This window comes from Cibotium barometz, chromosome 50 (assembly GCF_041138505.1).
Source record: "Cibotium barometz isolate CiBa-2024 chromosome 50, ASM4113850v1, whole genome shotgun sequence".
In the NCBI taxonomy this organism is placed as follows: domain Eukaryota; kingdom Viridiplantae; phylum Streptophyta; class Polypodiopsida; order Cyatheales; family Cibotiaceae; genus Cibotium; species Cibotium barometz.
In genome coordinates, this window is record NC_141095.1 from 13,855,692 (window position 1) to 13,877,820 (window position 22,129).

The 22,129-nt window shown below is 42.4% G+C and overlaps 1 protein-coding gene across 1 annotated transcript in view; it reads left to right on the top strand.

Annotated features, from left to right (window-relative positions):
- The window catches only part of LOC147609829 (membrane-associated protein VIPP1, chloroplastic-like), an 85,197-nt gene that overhangs the window by 62,084 nt on the left and 984 nt on the right, over positions 1–22,129 (top strand). The window contains exons 9-10 of the mRNA XM_086786790.1: positions 21,241–21,305; positions 21,381–21,455. Of these exons, the coding sequence (XP_086642916.1) occupies positions 21,241–21,305; positions 21,381–21,455 (140 nt within the window). The remainder of the gene's footprint in view (positions 1–21,240; positions 21,306–21,380; positions 21,456–22,129) is intronic.

Here is a 22,129-nt window from a genome sequence, read left to right on the forward strand (position 1 = left end):
ACTAGGCAGGCCTATGGGCTAGCCATAGGCCAGCCCATGGCCACAAGTATCAGCCGACAATAGTAGCAACACCTGGCCAGCACTACCACTCACCCGACAACATCATAGGCTTCATAGCTACAGTCGGCCAGTAGGGGTCCTTAGTTGGCCAGCATAAGGTGTTGCTCAGCATGCAGTCGAGCAGCCCATTCAGTCAAGCAGCATTAAATATAGCAATTTTTTAATACTAAACGCAGCATTTTATTTAGCATTTGATGCTAAATGTTGTCCAAAAGCTACTAGCCGACAACATCTGCTGGTTGACCAGCAGCCTAGGAGCATATAAAAGTAGCGCTTGAGTCCCCACAAATTCAGATCATCATCAGTGAAATTCAGCATCAGTCCCAAGCAGTTCCAGTATTTTCAAGACCTCCAGGCAGGGCATCTTCAGCATTCAGCCAGCATATGTGCATAGTGGTCATTGAAGAGCAATTCAATGGAGCTTGGACAGCATTTGGATCAGCCCGCGTTGGTCTACATCGTCCTTGCGTCTGGTAGTCCTTTGTCATCATTCATACTCACTGTAAGTTCTCCAAAGAATAATATAAGCAAATACTCTTGCTTGCAAGGGGGCCCCTTCAGTGGGTAAATTGGGACCCAATACTGTGTCGACTCTTACTTGCTTTCTCTGTCTCTCTTCTACTCTCTCTCTAAGTGGAATTGCACAGAGTCACGAGTATAAAGAAGGCTTTGTTGCACGCTACGATGATCAACCTCTTGCATGCTACATTGGTATCAGAGCTGCAGGTTGTAACCCAACTTGGCTACCCTAAAGTGAGAGCATTCCGTGGATGGTAAAAGTTAAAACTGCGGTCGGGAAAAACCACGCAGGTGTCCATAATGTTAGGAGAGACATCGTCACTAAATTACAAGGAAGATATTGAAGAAGAGTTCTACAGGGAAGACAACTCCTATAGAAATGCTTCCGCGAAGCAATGAAAAGATTTCATCAGATTGTTCTTGGAGCAAAACAGGTTGCTAAGGCAACAAATTAAAGCCAAAGAAGAAGAAACGGCACAAGAAAAAAAAAAGTTGAAGAAGAGGTTGAAAAAGCCAAAGTAGCAGCTAATTTACCAGTTCACGACGGTCCTTTCTAGGACATCAGTATGGACTTTGTTGGACCTCTTCCCGCTGCATTTGGATCTCGGAACACACAGTGCATGACCATTGTGGACCAATTCAGTAAATTCTGCATGTTGATCCCAAGCAAGCAAACGGCCATAGCCGAAGACGTTGCTCGCTTGTTCATCCGACATTGCTACCCCATCGGAGGATTGCCAACAAGGACAATAACATCATATAGGGATCCCAAGTTTACTTCAAATTTTTCGAGAGCTTTGTTCGATAACTTTGGGACCAAGTTGCATTTGTCCAGTGCATTCCATTCGCAAACAAACGGCAAGACAGAAATATACAATCAGCTGGCTTTTGATGTTCTCAAATCATATTGCCATGACAGGCAATCAAAGTGGGAGCATTATCTTCCTTTGGTTAAGGCCATCCTTAATGATACTCATTCATCTAGCATTGGGCGAACTTCGTATGAGGCAGCGTTTGGTCGCCGTTTCTCATCACTTCCGATAAGAATGGTATCACCTTCCTTGGAGGCCAACAAGACCACATAAACATTTTTAGAGATCATTGAGTCTGTCAAAGAGCGCCTTGCCAAAGCATAGGAAAGCATACACCAGGCAAGCCAACAAATCAAGACGAGATGTCAACTTTAAAGAAGGGAACTGGGTATATCTTCGGATTATGAAGCAAAGACTGAAGCAAGTGGGCAAACATTGTTCAAAATTATCCTTTTATAGCTTCGCATCCTTTCCTATCATTAAAAAGATCAATGATGTCTCTATGAAGCTTAAGATTTCCAATAGTTGGACTATGCATAATGTTTTCCATGTTGAAGCCCTACATTGGTTCAGCTTTGCAAGATATTAATGATGAGCAACAACCGGACGTGGTAGACGAAGCCGAAGTAATTGAGCCTGAACAGATTTTCTCCACAGGTGGAAGCATGGATCTGCAGACAATTCTACACGAAGTTTCAAGACAACCGAGGTACCCATGAAGCAGTATGGCTCGACGAAGAGTTCTTCCTCGAGTACCCCTAGCTCCTGGCGGACTACTTGGAAGTGATGAACTTGCCGCCAAGCTAAGCAGGAGGGAATGTCACATGCACCCTACATGGGAGTGCTATATGATACACTGGCTCTACATTAGTGCACCATTCATCAGTAGGATTTATCTTTTTGGGAATGTTTTGTTGTATGCCGTGGCCCCATTGTGATCCCCAGTCCGGGACATGTTAGACACGAGCTACGTAGGTTAGTCTCCACAGCCATAGAGAGTCTACGTGGGGAGAATTCATTAGTTCATACATGTAGAAGTCAAGCCATAGCTTTAGAGGTGTATTAGGGCATGTAGTTGCATATTAGACAGGCCTATGGGCCAGCCAAAGGCCAACCCATGGCTACAAGCACCAGCCAATAGCAGTAGCACACCTTGCCAGCACTAGGACTCAGCCAACAGCATCATAGGCGTCATAGCTACAATCGACCAGTAGGGGTTCTTAGTCGGCCAGCATAAGGTGTTGCTCAGCATGTAGTCGGGCATTCCATTTAGTCGGGCAGCATTAAATATAGCATTTTAAAAACTAAGCGCAGCATTTTATTTAGCATTTAATGCTAAGTTTTATCCAAAAGCTACTGGCTGACCAGCAGCCTAGGAGCATAGAAAAGCAGTGCTTCAGGCCCCACAAATTTAGATCATCATCAGTATCATTCAGCATCAGTCCTCCCAAGCAGTTCCAACATTCTCAAGACCTCCACGAAGGGCATCTTTAGCATTCAGCCAGCATATGTGCATCCCTCAATCTTGGGATTGGATAGTGGTCATTGAAGAGCAATAACGGAGTTTGGACAGCATCTGGATCAACCTCTATTTGGTCTACATCGTCCTTGCAATTGGGAGGCCTCAGTCATCATTCATACTCATCTAAGTTCTCCAATGAATAATATAAGCAAATACTCCTGCTTGCAAGGGGGGCCTTTCAGTGGCTAAATTGGGACCCAATACTGTGTCAACTCTTATCTTCTCTCTCTCTCTCTCTCTCTCTCTCTCTCTCTAAGTGGAATTGCATAGACTCACGAGTATAAAGAAGGCTTTGCTGCATGCTACGACGATCAATCTCTTGCATGCTACATTGTGTAAGGTAGGCAAAGCACAACAGGCGTAAGGCAGCAATAGGTGGTGTGACACACAGTTGGTAGCAGGTGGTGTAAAGCCAGCAGGCGGCGGTGCGGCAGAGGTAGTGCCAGCAGCAGGCGGCAATAGCAGGAGAAATCGGCTGAGGGCATGCACATGTGACTGTAGGCAATGCTGCACCAAGGTGGGACATGCCTAAGCACCACAAGCACCAAGGTGCTTGCGTCCTTATAGCCAACCGGGTGTTTTTGCTCGTTGTTGCTACGTAGCAGGCCACTGCTGCCATCGCCATTGACTATCAAGAGAGAGAGAAAAAAGGCCACATTTTTTTAAAACCTAAAGCGTCTTCAAAAAGAAAATCAAGCCTAACGTTAATCCTTCAAAGGTCTCGAGGAGTTGTTGACGTGCGTGGACCTTTCTCCAAGTTTTCGATAATTTCAAGAGAGCCAATCTCGCCAGTTTTTCACCACTCTGTACAGCAAAGAAAATTGTGTCGGCTTCTCTTGGTGGTGGTTTCAAGCACGCGATATCTCTACACGCCATCAGCCTACATGAGCTTCGACATCTTTACGACCAGAGGCTCACTTATCCCTTCTCTTTCTATTTTTTGTCGTTTGGTGCTTCTTGCATATTATTGGTTAAAAATGGAATTCGATCACTCTTCCCAACAATCACCGGAGTATGTTTCTCTTCGCCAACAAATGCATGATTTGCGGGAGCAAATGAACTCCTTTGTGAATGATATCCGCACCATGTTAACAGCTACAGTACCTTGGCCATCTTCGGATACCCATCACTTGGGTAGTCTCGAGGGTGCATCGAAAAAGAGAATTAAACCAAAACTTGCACTAAAGGATTTGAAACCACCAAAGTAAACTGGCACTTTACCTACTTGTAGAGCTGACGCAGTAGATTAGTCGCTTTTTATTGGGAACAATATTTTACTTTATGTAATATCACAGATGAGTACATTAGAATGCAACATGTTGCTTATAATTTACAAGATGTGGCTCATTGTTGATGGAGGAAAATTCAAAAAAAAAAAAAGAACAAGGCAATCCCGAATATTCGAGAGGAATTTAAGGATATTTTTGTTCAAAAGCTTGTGCCACCAGATGAGGAGAGTAGAGCCCTTGATACTTGGTTTTTTATCTCTCAAAAGAATCTTACAATTTAGTAGTATGTTGACTAGTATCGAAAGGTGCTCATGAAATTTCCACAAGTTTTACTAGATTTTTTACAGGTTCATAAAGTCGCCTTGGGGTTAAATGATAAACTTCGACCATTGGTGTGCTGTGAGAAGTGTCAAACTTTATCCAAAGCTATAGAAATGGCTTTAGTTTATGAAGATGGTCGAAAGGGTCAAAATCTGAAAGCGGGTCAAATTTCCAAGTCTCATTTTATGTGATCTACTCTAAACTTATGAAGCTTCGAGATACACTAGTGGGCAAAAGGGAAAGATATCTATGTCTAGTGTATGTTTCTCTACAAAGACTCTTGCAGGAGTTGTCAATGAAGAATGACCGTAGACCTCCTCTCACTCCAGAACAGTTTAATAAAGCAAAAAATGAAGGCTTATGCTATGCTTGTATGGGCAAGCATTAGAGGCGTGATTGTCCATCGAAGAAGCAGCGCATAGTCTATAGATTCAAATCATGGGGATGATCTAGAGGAAACACCCCAGCATTCTACTAGAATACTATCAGTGTCAATTAAAAACGGGTATCCACGGTTACCAGTTTTCGGTTACAGAACTTATTGTAATAAAGAGTTCGACTGAAGGGAAACCAGTGAAGGGACTCTTCGATACATGCTTTAGCCATATCGTGGTTAGTTCTCAACTTGTCAAGAAGTTAAAGTTAAAGACTCAACCATCACCATATCAGTACACAATTGAGGCTTGAGCTAGCAGATGGCAAAGGAACAAAGGTTTGGGCCCAACAGGTTGTAGGTCTTGGTCGCACCATTCAGTCCTACTTTGAGGAGCTCAACTTTGATATTACTCGACTAGCACGTTTTGATATTGTGCTAGGGAAAGAATGGCATGCACGGAAGAAGCCTCTCATTGACTTCGCAATGCATGTCTATCAATTCATGCATGAGGGGAGGACGCATCACATTAAAGGTGAGTCAGATCTACCCGAGAATGCATTAATTATTGCTACACAAATGTTTAAAATATCTTGTAAGTCTCTCTTTCTAGGTTGGGTTCAAAAATTTCCAAGTGTTGTAGATACCCATGAAATTCGAACTCCAACTTTTTATGCCACAAAATGTTTGCAAAAGAAAATTCTGACGGAATTTTCAGATGTTCTCAAATTTGACCTGCCCTCTTCTTTGTCTCTGTATAGAAATGTGGAGCATCGAATAGAGCTTGTGCTCGATGTAACTGCAGTCAATAGACCTCCTTACCAGATGAGTTTGGTCGAGGAGAATGAGGTGTCGAAGGTGATTGAGAAGTACCTAGCATAAGGACTCATTCATCTCAGTTCCTCACCATTCGCTTCTCCAATTTTGCTAGTTAAGAAGAAAGATAGTTCTTATCGTATGTGTATAGATTATAGAGCCTTAAATAAACTTATTGTAAAATATCGATGTCCAATGCTAAAGATCGATGATTTGATAGATGCTCTTGGTGGAGCTAAAGTCTTCAATAAGATAGATTTAAAAAGTGGATATCATCAGATTGGTATCAAAGACGAAGATGTATCTAAGATTGCTTTTCGTACTCGTTTTGGTCATTATTAGTACCTTGTAATGCCATTTAGGCTTACTAATGCTCTAGTCACATATATGATGTCTTTATATTCGTGGTGGATTTTATTGATGATATTTTGGTTTATAGTAAATCTTTACTGGAGCACGAACCATACTTGTTTACAATATTTGGTGTGCTTAGGCAAAATGTGTTGTATACCAATAAACGAAAGACTTTCCTATGTCAAGAAGAAGTTGAATATTTGGGACACATTATATCGGTGCTAGGCGTAAAGATGATCTGAAAAAAGTAGCAATAATCTTGGCTTAGCTTGTTCCACAGGACATTACTGCACTCAGATCTTTCTTAGGACTGTCTGGTTTTTATAGGAAGTTTATTGTTTTCTATTTTGAAATACATTGTCTTGCATAATGTATTAGGTGAGTTTCAATATAGTCGAGAATGAGATCATTCATAGAATATGTGAAGCTCAAAAGATGGTTCCGTATGCTCAATCGTCGTTATAGAATAAGGCTAGCCAAGTAGATGAGGAATAGCCTCATCTAATTTATTGTCTGGTAAACGTGGATTTACCATTGAGATAATTTGAGGATATTAGTGACACGAGAATGTCACGATAGTCCATGTGTTGGACACCCGAGAATTAAGAAAACCATTGAGCTCATTAAACGTTTCTGCTCGTGGCCACAATTAAAGAAACATATTCATCATTATGTGACAACAGCATCAGGTTACTTAATTTGAGTGTGTTAAGTCGCCGGGATTATTACATGTGTTTTCTATTCCAGAGAGGAAATGGTAGAGTATTTCCATGGATTTTTATGGGTTTACCTTGAACCAGGAAAGGTTATTATGCTATCTTTGTAATTGTGGATAGATTATCTAAGATGGCACATTTTGTTCCTACCACGAGCAAAGCAAGTAGCGGAATTATTTATTGCCATTGTGTTTAAAATTACATGGTTTGCCAGAATCCGTTGTGTCGGATAGAGATCCGACACAACGGATAGAGATCCGCGGTTTACAGGTAATTTTTGGCAACAAGTTTTTAGTAAACTTGGCATGCAACACTACATGAGTAGCGGTGATCATCCACAAACTGATGGTCAGACCGAGAGAGTCAACCAAGTCTCGGAGGATATGTTGAGAGTTTTTGTCGGCTGACGACAGAGCGATTGGAAAAAGTATTTAGCTTTATTGGAGTTTGCGCATAATTCGTGCAAGCATTTCTCTACAAACTTTTCTCCATTTGAATTGAATTATGGGTATAATCCATTGATACCAAGTACAATTGGATTATCTCAGAAGACACCCAGTGCAGTTGAATTTCTGTCTCAAATGTAGTTAAATTTAGCTAGAGCTCGCGATTATGTGTCGGGCTACAGACCGAGCGGTTAAGTATGCTAATCCCAAGCGGATAGCTCGTTCTTTTAAAGAAGGGGAGAAAGTGTTTCTACTTGTTTCTTAGAGGATTGAGACGCTTTGTGCATATTAAATTTAGCCAGAGCTTGCAATTATATGCGTCGAGCTACGGACCGAGCTGTTAAGTATGCTAATCCCAAGCGGATAGATCGTTCTTTTAAAGAGGGGGAGAAAGTGTTTCTACTTGTTCCTCGAAGGACTGAGACCCTTTTTGCGGGTAAATCTACTTAGTTGTCACTTAAATATTGTGGTTCATATGAGTCGGAGATGTGGCTTGTAAGTTGGACGTACCACAACATTGTTGTATCAAGCTAGTATTTCATATGATTTTGAAATGAGTCGGAGATGTGGCTTGTAAGTTGGACGTACCACAACATTGTTGTATCAAGCTAGTATTTCATGTGAGTTGATTGAAGCGTTATGTTCATGATGGTGATCATTTAGTTGACGGTATGATTGCTTTGCAAGAACTTGATCAAGAAGATCATGGACCATAACAGATCTTGGAACAAAGAGAAAGACGATTGCGAAATCGTATTCTTCGGAAGTTCCTCTAAAATGGAAAGGACATCCCTTGACAGATGCAACTTGGAAACGTAGTTTTAGTTTCGTAAGCGTTATCCTCAGTTTGTCATCTAGGACGATGATTCCTAAAGGGGGAAAGAATGTTGCGACTCTTACACGTAGCAACATGTGGAACGTGTACACACTGATGCGCGAGATTTATACGCTAGTAATGTGTGGGATACGCTGGCGTTGCGTATACTATTGCACATCACTACTTATATTAATAAGTGTGAACCTGTAATGTTCGTGGGTGACGGTTGTAGGTCAAAGACCTAGTAATGTGTAGCATGGGTATCAGCAAGGACACAGGGGGCGTGTGAGTATGATGTGTAGCCGGTAAGGTACACAGTGGACGACCGGAGTCACTGGTATATATAATGGTTGGGTGGTTTAACGTGGTATGCCAAGCTAGGTTTCTTTTTGCTATTTTGGAGCTCTTCTTCTTCTCTCTCACGATTTTGCATGAAGCAGGATTCACAGTGCCAGGGTTGCTTGCATGGGGGCTTGACACATGCTTCTCCTTATGCTGGTCATAGAGGTATATTACCTACTACGCGCATGATTGAGCGCCATTTCTTTTGGCCAGGCATGCGCAAGGACATAGAATCATATGTGTGTGCATGTATCACCTGTGAAAAGGTGAAATTTGATGGGGAAAAGGCTCTAGCCATTGCTTATTCCCTTGCAGCCATGGGAAAGTATAGCTATGTACTTCATAATGGATTTGCCAAGGACCCAGCATGGTAATGCTGCTATATGGACAATTGTGGATAGGTTTAGCAAACAAGTCTATTTCTTGCCAGTCAAGAAAACGATTAAAATATCTTTCTTGCTCAAGTGATCAAGCATCATGGTATGCCAAAGTCCATAGTGGGGGATAGAGATCCCAGAACTACAAGCGTCTTTTGGAAGGCTCTCTTCGATAACTTGGGCAATGTTTTATATTGGCTTATCACCCGCAAACCGATGGTGAAAGTGAGGTTGCAAATTCAGCTGTGTTACATCTTCTCAAGTGCTATGTTGTAGATCAAAAGACTGCATGGGAGAAGTATCTAGTGCGTGTAGAATTTGCTTACAACAATATGGTACATGCATCAACATGAAATGTCCCGTTGGAGATTGTCTATGGCAAGGTGCTTACAATAAGACGGTACATGCATCCACAGGAAATGTCTCGTTTAGGATTGTCTATGAAAAGGTGATCTTGCCACCCATCTTTCACACCAAGGATGAGATATTTGCTACTAAGAAGTGTGTTTAAGATCTTGATGCTACCTTTGCACAAGTGTGGACAGCCATTATGAGGTCCTAAGGTAAGCATAAAAAGGTTGTGGAGAAGGGGGATGGACATTAAAGAGAATGATGGGTTTTGCTAACATTTGAGAAAGAAAGACTTTGCAAGAGGCCAAGGAAAGAGGGAGTACGGTCTAAACTTTGTACCAGGTATTATGGGCCCTTAAAGGTGATCAAAGTGAGGCTCGTACCCGCTTGCCCTTGGGTCCATGATCACTTGGCATGCGTGGGTTGCCTCCACTTAATCCTAGAATTCTATTAGCGAGCGAGCCCAAGGAGATAATCACATAGCATGAGAACCCGCATGGCACAAAAATTCAAAACTCAAATAGCGTTGATTTTCATTCATTCTTGACATACTACTAGTAGAATACAAGAAGTAGGAAAAATTAAACAACGATGCACGCGTGCTATAAGTTATAAAATATTCTCATGCAATGTTCTTCCTTTTGCATCAAAAATCTTGAAAAAAGGAAAGCACGAGACTCATCCAGCCCATCTATCCTCTGGCCAGTACGTTGGCCACCATGCTCCCCTTTTCTTCTTTTTACTTTACGACGCTTGGCTATGGGGTCAATCAAGCCAGGCAGCATCGTTACCAAGGGTCGTTTTGTGCGGTATATGTTTCGGCCAGTCCCCACACCCAAGGTCACTAGTTCTAACGTCACCCATGCCAAACCGAAGGACTTGGAGTTAGTGTTGGTCAGGTTTTAGACCTGCCATTTTCCACGACGACGAGTGCGAACTCTCTCGCTACCTCGTCCACCTTATCAGTCGGCTTTGAATTTCCAATCTTTATTTAACAGAAATTATATCATTCTTTTAACAAAACATTGCAAAAAAACATCATTGTAGCATCTTGGAAGCTACTTAAGTGAATTCTCATATTAAGCTATGTGCTTATTTATATCTTCCCTAACACACCCACTCAACATTTTGCCTTAAAAAGAGTAATTATAGTACTTGAAAAACATTCTTAACTACCATTACTTGCAAATTAGCTGGAAGTGGAAATAACAAGATGTAGATTAAGAAAGACAATCCTTTTTACTCACACTTCAATCCTCCTTATCAAAGAAGAAATGAAATCTTTCTTTAATCCTCTACGCTCTCACAAAACCCGTGATTCTCTCATAACACAAGAGAGGGAAACCATAGCTTGTGCTATGCCCAAATATAGAGATTTAATCCATCCTCTCTCATTTCCAAATCACAATCACAAAAACCATTTCTTTACTTAAAAGAGATAAAACCCTAACCCTAATTAACCATGCAAATCTCTAAACTTAGCAAAATATGAACAATAATATCAACATAAATCTCTCTACTCTATGTAAGAGATTAGAGAAGATAGTTTATCTCCAATTCTCTTAAATAAAAGGGATGCATAAACCAATTGAAAATTAAGAAAACATAAAAAAAGAAAGAACTTCCACGAGAGAAATTCTCACAAACAGCCTAACTCTACGAGGGAATAGATTAAATCTCGGAAGTTTGCTTCTCTTCTTTCTCTAATCATTAAGCCTAATTACTAATCACAATTAATGAAATTTTTGAAAGAAATTAGGCCTACACAAGTAAAGCTTGAGACAAGCTATGGAGGCTTGCAAGGAAAGAGTATGTGGCTATGGCATAATAAATAGAGAAATGAGAGAAAGAGAAAGAGTTATCACAATTGAAACTGTAGACAAAATGGTAGAAATGCTTGATTGATTCAATGAAGTACAAGTACCTTTATAGGTTACAAAGGTTCTCTTCCTGACATCATTGCTTATGTCATATCAAACATAAATATCTAGATATTATTGATAACCCTCTAAGAGGTGGTTCACACACAAACACTACCACACTTAGAAGAGTGGATTTACACATAAGTAAGACCTTGATTTCCAAGAAACCCTTCCTCAAGGAATTACCTCATATTATGTCAAGGATAAATCTAGGCTCATGGTTTCTCATGCCAGTTTTCTTGGTCAAGGATAAATCACATGGCTCTAGTTTCACAGGTCAGTTTTGGGATCACATGGGTGAGGACAAACAAAGATTAAGTTACACACAATTGAAAACAACACACAACTCAATAGAAAACAATACATATCTTGGACTTTAAAAAGCCCAATCATCATAACAATAGTTTTTTTCCACTATGGGAAGCTCTATCTCATCAATGATATTTGCATCTGTCTTTTTGTGAAAGTAGTTCTTTTCATTGTGGTTGTTTTTTCCACAATGTCTGTACGGCTTTTTTGAATAACAATCCTTTTCAACATGATCGCTCTTACCACAAAGGAAACACTTCATACCTTTGAAGCTCTTCTTTGTGAAGGAGTTGTCTCCCCCCTACTACTCTTCTCAATAAGCATGGCTTATGCTATCTCACTAATTACTCTATTCTTTCTTTCAGCAACTCCATTTTGCTAAGGTTGTACGTGCATGTAAGTTACCTTTATATCCCACGATCTCTCAAGAAATCATCAAATGCACATGAGGTGAACTCACCTCCACCATCTGTCCTCAAACATTTGATCCACTATCCATATTACTTCTCAACATATGCTTTGAACTCTCTAAACTTCCCAAATGCTTCATCTTTTTCAAAAATCACTAAAAATAAATTATTTCTAATTTTTGAAAATAATTTGATATTTCTTGCTAATGCACCATGCCCAGCTTGAAATCAAGATTTATGTGCTAACTCCCAATAATGGACAGCTTAAGAAATTTTTAAGCTCTTTAGCCAGTAAAAAATCTCTCATCTAATATTTACCACCGTTGCTTTGTAAAATTTATATAATATCTATTATTACTATCTCTGAGTATTGGAATTAAGAAGTAATTTTATATCTCATTATAATGGGCAACTTAAGAATTTTTCTAGCTAGCTTCTGAGGTAAAATTCTCGACTTTAATTTTTACAACATAGAGGCATGGTTAATGAAAATGATTGAGGTCATTAGATATGGAGAGGGAGGGACCTTTCAACCAAGTAGATCAATGAAGTTACTTTTAGCTCAGCAATACTTGATCATTGGAGGATTGACAATGCATTTCATGTGAGTTTATTACGGAAGTATGTGGGGTCAAATCCGCAAGAGCCTGTCATGGAAGAGTCACCAAAGAGAGAAAACTAGCAATCAAAAGCTTTCCCGATGATACCTTGTGAAATTCAAGAACTATCTTGCTATTGATACAAAGTGGGTTGATGAAGAATACTTCGTTGACTATCCGTAGCTTCGTCGGACTTATCTCGATGTTTTTCAGTTGAGGACAATTGATTAGAAGCCGAGGAGGATGTTATTGTTTGGCCACCCAAATGGTCCTCTCCAGTCTCGTGCCATTTTACGTGGGCTAGACAACCTTTGTGCCACCCGTGTTGTGGTCAGTGTGTGGATCCGAGTGTTCGGAATCCCAATTTTAGTGCTCATTTGTTTGGCCAGTGCGTGGATCTGAGTGTCCGGGAATCTAGTTCCTTGCTTTTCAATGAGCCAAACATGTGCCCAGAAATGCCAATGCTTTATATGTTCCATGACTGGGAGATTTTTTCGTAACAAGGTTGTACATGCACACACGTTTGCGTGTTTGAATCTGTTTTTGTGTAACTTCTTGCTATGGATGTCCAGTTCACAGGCCTTGGATGCCTACCCATGAGTACAGTGTGAATGCTGTGTATTTTGACAAGTTTTGTGGTGTGTGAACATGTGGTAAGAGCATCCAAAACTTTTGTTTTAATTTATTAAAATGCTTTGTAATGTTTATAAACTTTGTAGGTTCACACATTTGAAATTTGGGTGGACAGTTTATTAAAGTGCCCAGGGCCCAATTTTATGGGCACCTTGGTCGGCCATGTAGTGTGGGATGGGCACCGAGGTGACCTTCGAAGTGGCAAAGGGTGGGTGTGGGCACTCGTAAGCATGCACGACTCTTTCTCCCTCCTTGCAAACTTGGTTGCCATCCCTCTGCACATGCTCATACATGAGGCTAAGCTCATCCATTTGTAGATCAAAGCACATATTTGTGATCCTCATTAGAAGGGCGACCTGCTACATCCTCCACACCTGTTTTCCAACTACTTCATCCGGGCGACGTGTACGGCCACATCAGCTGGCTGCTGTACGAGTGGGTGTGGGCACTTGAGTAAGCATGCACACGACTCTTTCTCCCTCCCTGCAAGCTTGGTCGCCATCTCCTCTGCACACAACCTTTCCATCATTTTTGCTTATACATGAGGCTACGCTCATCCATTTGCAGATCAAAGCACATATTTGTGATCCTCATTAGAAGGGCGACTTGGTACACCTCTCCATGCCTGTTTTCTAGCTACTTCATCAGCTGGCTGCTGTACGGGTGTTGTATGGCCTCCCTATGCTACCCCTGATCAACCCTTACTGCTGGCCGGCCTGTTCTGAGCTGGATAAACTGTTGTAGGGCTATTCCGGGCATCTTTAGTCCCTGTTCGTGCTTATGGGTGGCACCCATGACTAGTCCATTGATGTTTACGCGACATAAATTCATCTATGACTCCGTTGCGGCTTGGTTTTGTGCCTAGAAGTGACCTCCGGTGAAACCGATCCTGTCAAGTGAGAATAGACTCCGTTGGACACCCACATGCGTAATAGCACAACTTAATATCACAATTTGAAATGGACAACTTAATAACAACTTGAAATTGAGATGAAATGAAATGAAATAGATGGACACCAGCACTGGGGCCGGAACGGGCCGACCCTCCCCTCAATATAAAATATATTATTGGGAGTATTTAACAAATACAATGCTCCATGGGTTCCAAGAACCAGATGATGTCCATGTACAAAATGAATACAGTACCAAACAAGAGGCTCGAAGTCGATGTTCGAAGTAGAGCGACCACTTGAGTGGTCCAGTCTCTACGGTCCTGTGCCTTCACTGGACTCCGCGGAGAGCGCCCCACTGGTGTTCCAGGACCACGCACAAACAGGCGCTCCTATACTAACGCCTGGCTCTCCCGATCTTAGCACCTTTGGACCGTGGTTCTCCAAGAGCTTGGACTACCCGGCACCGAACGGGTGTTGCCGTAGAGAGAATTCCTTATCAGATTTATCACACAAAGTTCTTTACTTAAATCTGAATTCACTTACTTGTAGATTGCAGATGGAAGACCAATACTCATGGTGTCTGTGTGCAGTTACTTGAGAGGGACACCAAAGTGCAGCAGCATGTCGAGAGGAGTAGCTGGCCTGGGGAAAAGTATAGCCTCCTGAAGAAAGGAGATGCCGCCTATGAAAAGGAGGCACAACCGCTTGCAAAGTAAAACAACCACCCACTGTGCAGGACATAGCCACCTTCTGTGTAGAGGAGGAGTTGCCTGGTTGTAGGAGCACAACCACCAACTGAAGGAACAGCAGCCACCTTCTTGTGGGGAAGGAAGAGTAGTAGTAGCCGCCACTCTGAAGAGACGCCGCCTGCAAAGGAGATGAAGCGCACAGTCGTCAGCCGGAGCGCAACCTGCTGGTGGTGGACACACAGCCGGCTGCTGTGGTAGGCAGCGCAGCCTGTTTGGCTGCCTGTCTGGAGGCACATACACAGCCGCCTACCGTGATCTGTTTGGCTGCCTGTCTGAAGGCGCACACATAGCCGCCTGCTGCTGTGGTAGCGCAGCCTGTACAGGAGGAGGGGCAGCAACCACTGTGCAGAGGAAGCAGCCGCTTGTATGGGAGGAGATGGCTGGCTGCAGCCTGAAGAGGCGTGGAGGAACAGAGTTGTCGGCTGCTGAGGTGATGGAGATGGAAGCGCACGATTGTGTGTTGAGGTGGTCGTGGTGCTTTCTTTTGTAGAGGTAGGAGAGAAGTAAACGACTAGAGCTGGCTGGCTCCCCATGTTTGCATGTGGGCGGCCAGCTCCATGGTGGTGTGGGTAGGTGACCATGCACCCACCCCCACACACACACAAGTTAAGTGTGGCTCCCCACCTTGGCCCCTAAGTGGGTGCCCACTTTTAAGTGAATGTGAACATACAAGCTTATAAAATGGAAGGTTAGAAAATAAACTATTAAACCAACATGTGCAATACACTTACCACCTGTGTGACAAAACTCGTCAGAAGACAGAGCAAACTTTACGACTCACTGGCAGGCGTCCCCGCTCAGTAAGTGACACGTCAAACAGGCAAACACAAAAATACAAGTCATGCGAAAACAATTTCAAACATGCAAAACATGAGTGCATGTGCAAATAGTATCATGGACATATCTCCCGTTCATGGAACAAGTACAAAATATCTGTCGGGCACAAAAATGGCACGACGTAAAACATAAATCCTGGTCTTCCTATGGAGTGACAGTCCCATAGGTAAGACACAGTTCTAGGCACGAGCCTCCCTATGGAGTGACAGTCCCAAAGGTAAGACACGGCACAAATACTGGCTCTTCCATGGCGTGACAATCCCATGGATAGAACACAGTCCAGGTCATACACGGGTGGCACCAGTCTGGCTCCCGTCCATATGACACCTTCTTGCCAACACACGGGTGGCACCACCATGTCAAGCAAAAAGGCCTCTTCACATAAGACACCGGCCTGGCCTCAAGTGAACGAGACACAAAAACTGGAGATGGACCAAATGGTCAGCCAATTGGTGACATCCCCCCGGGCTTCTAAAGAGTTGTCCTCAACTGAAAAGCCTCAAGATATGCCTGCAACAATTGTGGGTAATCAACAAAATAATCCTCATTTACCCACTTTGCATCAATAGGCAAATAATTTTTAAACTTCACAAGGTATCTCCTGGAAAGCTTTCCTGCAGGTAGCTTTCTCTCCTTGTGAAAAACAATCTGTTCTGGCTGGAGGATTTCCTCAAGCTGCTCATGTTGGGTTTTATGTTGTGTATGCACCCAGAGGAGTGCTAGTGATCATCAGTAGATTACTAGGACACTTTTTACTTCAGTTAGTGGAGGTTTTTTCCCCTAGTTTAGCTTAGTTACACTTATAAAGAGTTTATAAGTGTTTTGGTCCACCCGGCACATTTTATGGCCGGACATGTGAATCTTAGACTCTTTGCCAAGATCTTACTTGGCTTTTCATACCTCTTTGAACCTCAGTATGAGGAATGCTGCTGAACCCCTTAAGTATCAGGAACTTGTTGCTCTCTTGCTACAAGAAGAGCAAATGAGGAAGAATATGAATATGAACACAAGTGCTGAACAAGCATTTACTACAGGTCAAAAGGGGAAAGGAAAATCTCAGCCAAAGAGTTCAAATCAGAATTCAGGTGATGGTGGTTCATCTCAGGATACCAAGAAAGGTGATGGACAGCCCAAGAAGAAGGGCAAATGCCATTACTGTAAGAAGCCAGGTCACTACATCACAGAGTGTAGAAAGAGGATTGCTAAAGAGAAGGCAAAAGAATCTGGGATGTCTGTAAATGATGCCTCTAAAGCTCCTCCAGAGACTGCTTCTTTTGTTGAGGACAGGGATTACTGTTTCTATACATGCAGCTATGATGCCTCTTGGTCTTCACAGGCACTCAGTATGACAGAGCATGCATGTACTTGGTATTTTGATAGTGGTGCCTCAAAGCATATCACATCTCGCAGGGATTTGTTTTGTCATGTAGGCCCTGCCCCTGTTGGCAAAACTGTTCAATGTGCCAACAATGCTTCATATCCAGTTCGTGGCATTGGGGAGATTCAGCTCACAGCCATTGATAGCTCCATTCTTCGCCTTACAGATGCCTTATATGTACCAGGGATAAAGAAGAATTTGTTGTCCATTTCTTCTTTAGCACATTGTGGTATGCAAGTCCACTTTGATGATGATAAATGCATGGTCAGAGACAAAGCTAATGCTTTGACCTTGATGCTTACTGGTACATTATGTCATGGACTTTATCAGTTGGATGCATTTCAGCCAGTGGATCAGTCTGCTTATAATGCATTCACTCTTACTCCAGCTATGGTTGATGCGGAGTTATGGCATGCTCGCATGGGGCATGTAAATTTTGGTAGTCTTATGCTTATGCAGCGACATAACATGTTTACAGACCTACCTCTCATGGAGAAGCCTCCAGATCACATTTGTGAAGGATGTATTTTGGGAAAAATGCATAGGTTTTCCTTCCCACGTGATCAGGCTCTACGAGCAACTGCAAAGTTGCAGCTTATACACAGTGATCTTTGTGGTCCCATGCAGACGAAGTCATTAGGTGGTTGCTTCTACTTTGCTACATTTATTGATGACTTCTCTTGTATATGCTGGGTCTATCCTTTGACACAGAAATCATAGGTATATGATGCATTTTTGGCCTTTGTAGCACTTGTTGAAACAGAGTCAGGATGCAAGGTTAAGACTCTCCGTTCTGACCGAGGGGGGGAATATATGTCACACATGTTGAATTCCTTTCTTGAGAGTAGAGGTATAAAACATCCGTATACTACTCCTTATACTCCACAGCAGAATGGGGTTGCAGAAAGGAAGAATCGGTCACTCATGGAGATGGCCAGATGTATGCTAAAGGCAAAGAGGCTACCACATATCTTTTGGGTGGAAGTTGTCATGTGTGCTTGTCATATTTTGAATCGATGTCCCACAAAGGCATTGGTTTCCATTACTCCTTTTGAGGCTTGGCATGGCCGCAAGCCTTCGGTATGACATTTTCGTATCTTTGGGTGTCTTGCATATGCACACATACCCAAAGAGTTGAGGAGAAAGTTGGATGATAAAGCCACAAAATGCATTTTTGTTGGGTATAGCCGTGAGAGCAAGGGCTACCGATTATATGACCCACTATCCAGGAAGATATTCACTAGTCGGGATGTGATTTTTGATGAAAAATCAGAAATATCCATGGCTGGGTATGATGCAAATCAGGCTGAAAATGATGTGTTTGAAGATCTACTACCTATGGAGTTTCATTCCACAGTTGGTGATCCAACTCATGAGGGTACAGGACAGCCAGCAAATCATGAAGGTGGTGCAGAAATTCAGCAGCAAATTGAGCCCGAAGCTGAACCAAATATGGGGCAGCAGGCACCACAGATTAGACACATACCTAGATGGTATTTGAGGACATTACAGGACAGCCATTTAGAGGGTCCTCTTGCTGGTCGTACTCGTAGGGAGACACGGACCAATGAGCATGCACACATCATGGATTTGAATCTGGTTATGGCAGCCAGTTTACAGGATGATGATGAGCCTGATTCATTTGTGGATGCACGAGATAATGTGCATTGGAACAAAGCCATGCAGGAAGAGCTTGAATCTTTTAAAAGGAATCAAACATGGGATTTGGTTGATCTGCCCAAAGGCAAGAAAGCAATTGGTACTAAGTGGGTCTATAAGTTGAAAAGACATGCAGATGGATCCATTGACAGGTACAAAGCCCGTCTAGTTGCAAAGGGCTATGCACAGAAGAAGGGCATTGATTATGAGGAGACATTTGCTCCTACATCCCGTATGTCGACACTTAGGTGTGTCGTTGCATTGGCTGCACATCGTGGTTGGGTTGTTCACCAGTTGGACATAAAGACTGCTTTCCTACATGGGGACCTCGAGGAGGAAGTTTATGTATATCAGCCCATAGGTTCCCATAGGTTTTGCAGAACATGGTCATGAAAGGAAAGTATGCAGGCTGAAAAAGGCCTTGTATGGTTTGAAACAAGCTCCACGAGCTTGGTATGCAAAGATAGATGCTTTCCTACTCACTCAAGGATTTGTGAACAGTCCATCAGAAGCCACCTTGTATGTAAAGAAAGAAGAGACAGATTTGCTGGTCATCAGTCTTTATGTAGATGATCTCTTGCTCATGGGATCAAATGATGACAAAATTGCAGCTTTTAAAGAGATACTGCAAACAACAGACATTTGACATGTCTGATTTGGGGCTTGTACACTACTATTTGGGCATACAGTTTGTGCAGGATAACAGAGGCATTGGGTTGTTGCAATCTCGGTATGTTGCTAAACTTCTGGAGAAGTTTAAATTTCAGGATTGCAAGCCTATTAGCACTCCTATGGAGCCTGGGATGAAACTGTCACTACAAGATGACAGTATTTCCTTTGATGCCACTACATATGCTCAGGCTGTTGGATGCCTTATTTACTTGTGTACTACACGGCCAGATATTCAGTATGCCGTATCTCAGTTGAGCAGATTCATGCACAGCCCGCGGTTGTCACATTGGCAAGCTGTGAAGCGTGTATTCTGGTATTTGCAGGGTACCTTGTCTCTTGGATTGCTTTATCCTGAGGGAGGTGACATGCAGTTATACGCTTACAGTGATTCAGATTGGACTGGTGATTTTGATACCAGACATTCCACTAGTGGAAATTGTTTCTTTCTTGGCTCTTCATGCATTTCTTGGCTAAGCAAGAAACAGACCACAGTGGCCACTTCGTCTTGTGAGGCAGAGTACAGAGCAGCCTACACTACTACTGTTGAGTGTGTTTGGCTGCGTCGTCTCATGACTGATATGGATATTTCAGTGGAGGAGCCTACACCTATCTATACTGATAGTCAGAGTGCCATTGCTGTGGCCAGGAATCCTGTGTTTCATGCTCGCACGAAACACATTGAGATTCACTATCATTTTGTTCGGAAGAGACTCCAGGCAGGAGATATCAGTCTCATCTACTGTCCTACAGATCAGAATGTGGCAGACATCTTCACCAAGGCATTACCACGTCCGAAATTCGAAGCATTCCGCACTGCTTTGAATTTGTTTCCTTTTGGTGGATGATGTACAGTGATCACATATCACTCCAGGGGGGTTTGTTGGGTTTTATGCTGTGTATGCACCCAGAGGAGTGCTAGTGATCATCAGTAGATTATTGGGGCACTTTTTACTTCAGTTAGTGGAGGTTTTTTCCCCCAGTTTAGCTTAGTTACACTTATAAATAATTACAAGTGTTTTGGTCCACCCGGCACATTTTATGGCCGGACATGTGAACACATCTCTTTAGGTCACTTTATTATGTGGCTATTGTACTTCACATCATCTATCTGAATACACACAAGAGTCGTGTTCTCTCTCTGCTTATCCACGTTTGTGGTTGCTGTACCTTCAAACCCTAACCCTAACAGCCCAACGCCTTCACATCAATCTCTGGCGGATCTTCTGTGAACAGGCTCATCAGGATCTGGCCCCACATATTTCCGAAATAGACTCACATGAAATGCATTGTGAATCTTCCAATGACTAGGTAAAGCAAGCCTGTATGACACTTCATTGATCTTTTGAATCACCTTGAAGGGTCCATGATAGCGCGAGGAGAAAGCTTAGGATATGATCCTTCTCGTCTTGGCCTCTTCCGAAGCCTAGCCTTCTCAAATTTCAACAAAACCCAATCACCTTCTTTGACTTGCATGTCCCTTCTATGCTTGTCAGCAGCCATTTTATGCTTATCTTGTGACCTTGCAATGGCTGTCCGCACCTGAGCAAAGGCTACCCGGTGCCAGTTCTTCATTTTCAGCATTCCCACCATTGTGAGGCTGAAATCCAGGGCTAGTACGGGCACTCGAGGTACACGTGTGGACCCAAAAGCTGCTAGAAAGGCGCCACATCAACGGAATCACCACCGAGTACATTGTTTGGTACATGTTTTTATATTTCTTGTACACAACAAATCTGGCTTAAGAGCACATGGAACATCGTACAAAATGAAATACTCCAATAATATACTTGGTATTGAAGAAAGAGAGGAAGAAGAGGGCGTGGGGGGGGGCGTGGGGGGGGGGGGGGGGGGGTGTTTGTGTGCTCTTAGTTTCGGCCCTAGTGTGGTGTTTGCAATTAATTGTTCATTTTCAGCAGTCTTTGTCGTGTGTCGTTTTCATTTCACAAATGTATAAAGTGTTAATTATTTACGAGATGGTGCCCAAGTAGTGCTCACATTGGACCGGGTGAATTACACCAAATGCCTGGTGTAAAAAGCTCTACATTAGAATTATGATTCCAAATGTTGCTCTATCTTGTAAAATGCTGGATCTCATTATTTAGTTTTCTCTATGATTGCAAGCAGTCACTGCACTGGAGGCTGAAGCAGATGCTTTGAATCAAATCAGTGCAGATGATCTTGCAGGAAAGGTATGTGACTTTTGCTGTTATATTTCTTGTTCTTGGCCTTTTGTTCCACCATCTGATGTTCAATGTCGTGGACAGTTTGCGTTGCTGGAGGGCGATGCAGTGGATGATGATCTAGCTGCTTTAAAGCAAGAGATGCTGGGGTCTCCAAAGGTAAATTTTTCGCCCTTCAAAGATTTGAAATTTGTGTACTTATTTTCCAGGGGTGTAATCATAAGAGTGATAAGGCAGAAATGGTGTCTTGTAATTAGTTTTCTTGTCAAAATTGAGAAACCTACCTTGATCATGTAAATTGGTAAATCTGTATGGCCATGGTTATATTTTCAGGCTAAAGTGGCAATTATATTTCATCTTCCAGGCAGAGCTTAAGGAATGCACGTGCACACACACACACACATGTATGTATGTGCGTGTGTGCGTATTCATGAATACATACATACATACATGTACATACATATGCATGTAGGTAGGTAGGTAGGTTCGTACACACACACATACCTACCTTCACATTCACACATACATTTACATATACACATACTTATACATATACATATAGATACATTCACACTACATATACATATACACATGTGCACGTGCACACATGCACACACGCATGCATATACACATATACATGTATATATACCTATGCTTACACATGTATGTGTGTATATATGCATACATATACATATATATACATGTATATGTGTATATATGTATATATGCCTATACTTGCACATATGTATGTGTATAAACACATGTGCGCACGCACACCGCTCACATTTATATGTACACACACGTACACGTGTGCCTGCATACGTATGTAGGAC